This window comes from Chlorella variabilis, assembly GCF_000147415.1.
Source record: "Chlorella variabilis unplaced genomic scaffold CHLNCscaffold_10, whole genome shotgun sequence".
NCBI classification, from domain to species: domain Eukaryota; kingdom Viridiplantae; phylum Chlorophyta; class Trebouxiophyceae; order Chlorellales; family Chlorellaceae; genus Chlorella; species Chlorella variabilis.
The window spans coordinates 482,492-489,618 of record NW_005435078.1 but is presented as its reverse complement, the minus strand read 5'-3'; the positions used below and the strand labels follow the sequence as shown (position 1 = coordinate 489,618).

Genomic DNA, 7,127 nt, shown 5'->3' with positions numbered 1-7,127 from the left:
TGGTGGTGGCGGCGGCAATGACGGTGGCGGTGGTGGTGGTGGTAGCCGTGCTATGCCAGCACCAAGACATGCCGCAGCTGCAGCGCCAAACATGACGTCGCCTGCCCAGCGGGCGCCGCTGCAGGCCCGCGCCCACCTGAAAGTGCACCTCGGCGCCCGCCCACAGCGCCACCAGGCCAGGCAGGCCGTGGCCGCAGCCCTGCAGGGGCGGGCCGGCGCAGCAGGCGGCGTGTACATGCCTGGCGTGTGCAAGCTAATGCAGGGCAGCCAGCCCGGTTTGCCGCCCGGCTGACACACAGCCTGGTTGCGCCTTGCAGCTCGCAGCACCGCACCAGCCACTCACCAGCTCCATCACCCTGCTCTCCGCGCTCAGCTGCACCGGCGGCGGCCCCGCCGCGCCCTCCTGCTGCCGCTCCTCCTGCGGCCCTTGCCCAGCAGGCTCATCCTCCACTTGCGGCGGCGGTGGCGGCTGCCGCTCCTGCTGCTGCTGCCCCTCCTCCTGCTGCTGCTGCTGCTGCAGCAGGGCGGCCGCCAGGAGCTGCGCCAGGTCCACCCCGCCCTCCCACGACTTGAAACCCCCTTCGTACACCCCCTCAATCAGATCATTCTCCTCCAATCGGTCGTCCGCCAGCAGCGAGGCGGCCTGCGCGTTGCTCACCACGCCCTGCACGAGGCGGGTGCGGCCCAGGCGGCAGCGCCAGTGAGCGGCAGGGTGGGCAAGGCGGCCTCGAGGGGGGAGCTAGACTGAGGGCAACGGAGGCCCGCGGGGTGCCGCCACGCTTGCCTTGAAGAGCGACAGCTGCGGCGAGACGGCCAGCGTCTCCAGGGCACCCGTGGGCTTGGCCTGCACGTGGCGACACGCAGGGCAAGACCCGTTCCGGGTTCACAGCAGCGTGGCGGCGGCGGCGATGGCGGCGGCGTGGCGCCGCCACCCTCCGCGAGTGCCTCGCATCACACTCGACCTCATCCCACCTCGCTGGCAAGCACCTCCTCTGCCCCAATCGCGTCTTCTCCAGCCCCTGCGCCCGCCTCATCTACTGCAAGTGGCGCGTCACCTGCTTGCTGGACGGCAGGGTCAGCGAAGCCAAAGCGGAACATGGCGGATGCAGGGCATATGGCACACCCTCAATTATTAGGCCTTTGTGCGAAGCCCGTGCTGCGCTGGGCACAGCACGGAGGGACCCCACATCCGCTTTTTCGCCGCATAAATTCGCTACGGTGCATTCCGGGGACTCTGATATGGACGCCTGACGCTGCTGTAGGCGTGCACGATCGGTAAATGCCCTGGGCGCGGCGGGAAGGCGGGGCACATGCTGGCCCGGGCGTGGCGGCAGTGGCAGGACCCAGACCCTTCAAAACTGCTCTGTGCTGCAGTTCACGTTACATCAACCATGTATAATCATCGAGGATGAGGTGATTAGACAATAGCAACTGCCCTGATAAAGCTGAGTTCCGCAAGTTTCTCCCCCGCCGATTCCGCCCGCTCCCCTGCCGCAAGCTCGTCACGCCTTCTCCGCACCCTCCACCACCGGTGCCAGCCCGCTGCCGGCCCTGGCGCCCAGGAAGGTGGAGGCGTGGCGACTGGCCCGGCGGCTCAGCCGGCCCGAGTTCAGCGCGGCGTGCAGCTCCAGAGAATCCTGGCGGTGCATGCCCTGGTCGATGTCGCTAGGCATCTCTGCAGGGCGACGCAAGGCAGGGGGACAGGGCAGGCAGCCAGGCAGAGCTTCAGGGACCGAAATGCCAGGGACCCCGGCTGGCTGGTGCATTTGACGTTTCGGGAGGTTGAGGGGGTACTGCAGGCAAAGAGGGAGGCCGGCGGGCAGGCCGGCCAGCAGGCCTTCCACCCAAGTAGGCCTTGCTCACTCCTGACGAAAGACCGGGAGAAGGCGAGGCCGCCGCGGTTATCGGCAGCAAGCGCCAGCGCCTCGGGGTCGATGGTGTTGTGGGTGACCTGCAGGCAGAGCATGGGAGGCAGGATCAGAGCCGGCTGCTGCGGTGGCGCTGGCGTCCAGGGGCTGTGCCGCGCAGCCGGCTGGCGGCACACGTCCCACATCGCCGCTCACATTCTTGTAGCGGAAGCGGCGCGCCACGAAGATGTAGACGACGAATGTCAGGAGCTGTAAGGCAGGCAAGGCAGCAGGGGAGCGGTTTTGGGGTCGCGGCGGGCTCAGCTGTTCATGCACCCCAGGGCTGGCCCCAGTCACCGGCCCTCTTCTGGAAAGCGCACCATGAGCACGCTCATCATCCAGAAGAAGTAATCCAGGTGGCCATCTGCAAGCACACAGGGGAGCAGGGAGGCAACAAGGCATGGCCTTGGTGAGGCAACCCAGGAGTGCAAGAGCAGGCGCGGCTGCGACACAAGCCCATGCCGCCATCCCCGCTACGCCGCCGAGCTCACCGTTCACGTGTTGGAAACCCAGGAGTCGTTGCTGATTGCCTGCACGATGATGACCAGCAGGGAGGCCAGGTAGCTGCCTGCAGGCGGGGAAGCAGGGGGTCGGCGGCACACAGTGCGGCGGCGGGGCGAGTGTTAGCGCTGACGCCGAGCAGGATCGCGGTTCTGAACCGAGTGTGGCAGATGCTGTTAATGTGCGATGGGTCGCAGGTGGTAAAGACGTGGTGCGTTGGCTGGGGGGATGCACGTAAAACACGGTGTGCTGTGCAGGGGCAGGCTGGTAAGGAAAGAGCGCTGCCGCGGCGGCCCTCACCCAATGCGGTGGCCACCAGCTGCAGGGCAGAGCAGGTGGAGCGCATGGCATCTGGGGCCTGGCTGTAGAACAGCTCCAGGCTTCCAATCATGGCAAACACCTCGGAGCAGCCTGCGGAGCGGCAGCAGCAGCAAGGCGGCAGCGTCAGGTGCAGTTGGGGGCGGCAGCAGCGGCACGTAAAAGCCAGAGCGGGCCGACGGCGGCGTCAGCGGCCAAGCGACACTGGCAGCTCTGCCAGGCTGGCTCACCAATCAGGAAGTACTGAGGGATCTGAAGAGAGGAGAGAGCAAGGGCGCAGCAAGGCGCAGCTCAGGTTAGCCTGGGACGTTATGGTTCAGTTGCCCCCGCCTGCCCACCCGGCCCCACTACACTGCCTGCCCACCCCTGGCTGCCCCAGGCCGCACCTGCCACCACACGCTCATGGGCACCACAGGGGCGCCAGCGACGGTGGGGTTGTCGTCTTGCAGGCCATTGCTGTTGACAACATTCAGGCGGATGATCTCAACCACTGCGGCAGGGTTTGGAAGGAAGTTGTTTTAGGGCGCGCTCCCGCAACACGCACACGCATGCGTGCACACAACAGAAGAGCGCACCCACCGGCCGCGGCGATCATCGCCAGCATGGCGACGAGGTAGCCGATGCCGATGCGCACGAGGAGGGAGATGGGGCGGCCGCGGCGGGCAAAGAAGGGCGCAATCACCATGTCGTACAGCGGCACCCAGATCAGCACGGAGATGGAGTCCAAGACTGCAGGCAAGCAGGCAGGCAGGTGAGGCAGGCAGGTGAGGCAGGCAGGTGAGGCAGGCAGGTGAGGGGGCAAAGAAGGGAGGTCATGACAGGCCGCCTCTGCATCTGAATGCTGCCAGGCCATGCCCTGAGCCCGAGAGGAAGGACGGAGTGGCGAAAAGCAGCGGCTGGTGCACACCTGACACTGTGGCGGGCGCCACATTCAGGCTGCCCAGCTGCGTGTCCATGCCCTCGCCTTGCAGGATGAACAGGGTCGTCATCTGCGTGGCAGCGCTCCAACAAAGGTAGGGGGGTCCGATTGGGGCCACAGCGCAACAGGGGCTGCGACGCCACTCCTGCCTCGCCCTGCCCATCCTGCTCTCCCAACACACACAACACTCACGAACACGTGTACGCACACCCACAAATCACTGCGCGCGAACACACACCTGTGCGTAAACTGCGTTGTACACGATCAGCGTGAGCATCACGGGCAGCAGGCGCACCACCGCCTTCAGCTCCTCCACCTCCGTCAGAGTGACCAGCCAGCGGTCTGCCACGCCGGGCGCCTTGGCACGCGTGCACGCCTTCTCCAGCCACTTGCAGCTGGGGGTCCTGCGGGGTAGGGTTGTGGCGCGGGGGCGAATAAAAATCAGCAGCGTGGCGGCAGGAGAGGCCGACAGCGCGGTTTCACTCAGCTGCTTGTGCCACCATCACCAGCACCTCCCGCAGACCAGCCTTGCCTGTCGATTTTGACCTGGCCGGGCACGATGCTCATGTGGCCCTCCACCTCGTGCAGCTTGCTGGCATCCTCGGGCACCTGGGCCTTGCGGTGCGCCATCGCCCCAGCCACCACCTTGGCCATCCGCGTGAAAGGGGAGCCCGCAGGAGGCATGCGCCTGCAGCCAAGCACGGGCCGCGAGGCGCTAGGCCAGGCGGGGTGTGAAGGGTGCTGCCAGGCGCGCGCAGCAGGGCGACGCTTCAGGAGGCGGCAACACGCGTAATGGCGGGCTGCCTCACCTGTACAGCTTGCTACCCGCAGTAAACACAACAATGGCAATCTGCAGGCAGCGGGAAGGCAACACGGTCGGGACCAGCATGAGGAGGGGGCCCATGGCACACGTGCAGGAGCAAAGTCCCTTCAAGCTGCACTGCAACAGCTGACAGAGGGCCGCCTTGCAGCGCCCAGCCGTGGGCGCGCTGCATGCATCCCAGCTGGCTGGAGCTGGCGCTGGACGGCTGCTGGCCTCACCGCAAAGGCCACTGTAGGGATCAGGAAGCCCTCAAACCAGCCCACGTCGGTCTGGACATTCACCACCACTGCGGCAGGGTCCCGCCGGCGCTCAGGGCAGAGGTGTGTTCAGCATGGGCAGCCGGCCCCAGGCTGCTGCAGCCAGCAATCAGCTGCTGCTACCAGCCGCCCACCCACCTGTGGCCGAAAGCATCGCTCCACAGTTGATAGCAAAGTAGAACCTGCACAGAGGCAAGGAGGCAGGCATGGTGGTTGGATGGACGCGAAGGAGGGGCGTCCGGCACATGCACTGGCCCAGAGGCAGCCAAGCAGCCAGACAGCCGGCGGCAGCGCACCAGTTGAAGAATCTTGGGATGAGGCGCGCTTCGCATGGCCTGAGCTCGTCAAACTGGTCTGCAAGGACCATTTTGGAAGCGCGGGGGCCCTCAAAACCGCTGGCACCGGTAGGGGCGCAGCACACGCAGCAGACGACGCCTGGGGAGCCATGTTCACCCCCAGCCTCCTGTCTGCCATCCAAAGCGGATGCCCGCATTGCTTTATGCGATTAGAAACTGCTGGGCAGCACTTTCTCGCAACAGGTAGGGGGCCATCGCAGGCTGCTTCGCTGCAAGCTTGTTCTTGCTGAAACCAGACTGTAAGCCCACACAAGCTGCCAGAGTCCCCTCCCGGGCTGGCGCTCTTGCAGATGATAGATTATCATCTAGCCACAGGTGTTACAGTCACCCCGCTATGATAGGCCGCGTGAGCAGACCTTGGGCAGGGGGCACACGTGATCAAGGGGCATCAAGAGAGGGGGTGGACCATGGAGCACCCTCTCCATGGCTCCGACCACCCTCCCCCCAGCTGAGCGTCCCAGGGTCACCCCACCCTGGCCCCGCTCCCCGTCCTGCCGGACACGCAACCCCCACAACGTGGTGGGGGACGTGGGGATCCTTAGCAGCTTAGGCCTGCCAGGCCGACGGGTGCCGATGCTGGTGCGGGCTCCCGGCGGCAGGCAGCGCCGCCGCCGGGCACTCAAATGGCATGGGGCACATGGGCCCCCATGCCCGCACATCTCCCAGGCACATGAAAATACCAGAAGGCTGCACATGTAAGGGTGCATGCATTGCAGGCAGGAGTGCAAAGTGGCCTGCCGCGGCGGTCGGCTGTGCCATTACTCAATCAGCCGCCGCTACTGTGCCGGGCTTGGCGTTCCCATGCCAACATGCCGGCGTACCATCGCGCAAGGGCCAGTGAGTGTGTGAGGTGGTGGTGGGGGTGGTGGGGGTGCCGCTGACCGCTGCTTGCTGACGCTGACGCTGCTCTTACCTGCAGGGGGAGGGGGTGGGTCGGGAGCCAAGGCCGGGGAAAAGATGCCTGGGCCCTACTCAAGGGAACCGGGGGAGTCACTGTGCCAGGGCAGCAGCATGCTCCTCATGGCACCGGTCGGCAAACCGGGCCAGCCGGCCCTGCCTGGCCGAGGAAGGCGGCCAGGGAGGGCAAGGCGTGGCCGGGACTGTGGAAGAGCTCAGCATACTCCTCCCTCAGCCCAGCGTATAGGGGGCAGTCATACACTGCGTGGCGTACGTCCTCTAGAGGGGCCTGGCAGTGGGGGCATGGGCGCTGGGTGCGGTCCAGCCGCTGCCACCGGCCTGTCTCCTCAGCCATCCAGTGCGACCCCGTGCGCCACTGCGCCAGGCGCACCCGGCGCCGGCGCTCGGGCACATCGCACAGGAACGACGCAGGCGTGTAGGCCTCCGCAGAGATGCTGCCCCCCCACACGTCCTCATTGTACCGCTGCACCTTCACGGATGCATGCGTGTACGAGGCAACATGGCGCTCCAGGAGCGCTTCCGCCAATTCAGGTATGGCAACCCCCTCGTCAGCAGTCAAGTCGCAGGGGGCGCCGGCCGCCGCGAGAACGCGGCTAACCTGCGCTGCCCAGGGCTGCCGGGCCAGTGGCAGCCCTGTGTCCGTGTCGGCAGCCAGCGCAACGCTATCCAGCATGGCAAGACGGGCGACCCGCTCGCCGCCCATAGCCTGCAGGTTGCTCACAAAGCGTGCAACCTGCAAGGTCAAGTAGGCGGGCAGCGGCAGCTGCCCCGTCTCTGCCAGCACAGTGAGGGCTGGGGTGCTGTCCCGCACACCCAGCAGCCCTCGCAGGTACTCCAGCTGTACCCGCTCGCATGCCGTCCTGCCCTGCAGAATCAGCTGCGGCGCCCAGATCTCTGCCCCGTACGACAACGTCGGCAGGACGTAAGACTTGAACGCACGCATGCTGAGCAGGGGGTCCTGCAACCCATTCTCGGCCAGGCGGCGACGCAGCAGGTGCATCGCGCGCCGCCCAGCCTCCGCCCGATACGATGCCGCCGAGGCAAAGGCCTGCCGGCAGTGCAGGTGCACGCCGAGGTATCTGAAGGTGGGGACGGTTTCCACCTCATTGCCGCCGTAGCGGAACCGCT

General features: G+C 66.4%; 2 protein-coding genes across 2 annotated transcripts in view; both read right to left on the bottom strand.

Annotated features, from left to right (window-relative positions):
- Positions 1-1,098, bottom strand: part of CHLNCDRAFT_133833 (hypothetical protein) — a gene marked incomplete at both ends in the record, with an annotated part of 1,755 nt that extends 657 nt beyond the window's left edge. Inside the window, 4 exons of the mRNA XM_005847516.1 lie at positions 137-199; positions 344-664; positions 779-844; positions 973-1,098. Of these exons, the coding sequence (XP_005847578.1) occupies positions 137-199; positions 344-664; positions 779-844; positions 973-1,098 (576 nt within the window). The remainder of the gene's footprint in view (positions 1-136; positions 200-343; positions 665-778; positions 845-972) is intronic.
- An 803-nt stretch (positions 1,099-1,901) lies between these two features.
- CHLNCDRAFT_23105 (hypothetical protein) overlaps positions 1,902-7,127 on the bottom strand; it is a gene marked incomplete at both ends in the record, with an annotated part of 10,051 nt that continues 4,825 nt past the window's right edge. Inside the window, 14 exons of the mRNA XM_005847515.1 lie at positions 1,902-2,117; positions 2,228-2,312; positions 2,406-2,475; positions 2,709-2,819; positions 2,957-2,978; positions 3,113-3,216; positions 3,306-3,455; positions 3,634-3,715; positions 3,884-4,040; positions 4,169-4,333; positions 4,455-4,495; positions 4,687-4,754; positions 4,864-4,907; positions 5,022-5,079. Coding sequence (XP_005847577.1) covers positions 1,902-2,117; positions 2,228-2,312; positions 2,406-2,475; positions 2,709-2,819; positions 2,957-2,978; positions 3,113-3,216; positions 3,306-3,455; positions 3,634-3,715; positions 3,884-4,040; positions 4,169-4,333; positions 4,455-4,495; positions 4,687-4,754; positions 4,864-4,907; positions 5,022-5,079 — 1,373 coding nt within the window. The remainder of the gene's footprint in view (positions 2,118-2,227; positions 2,313-2,405; positions 2,476-2,708; positions 2,820-2,956; positions 2,979-3,112; positions 3,217-3,305; positions 3,456-3,633; positions 3,716-3,883; positions 4,041-4,168; positions 4,334-4,454; positions 4,496-4,686; positions 4,755-4,863; positions 4,908-5,021; positions 5,080-7,127) is intronic.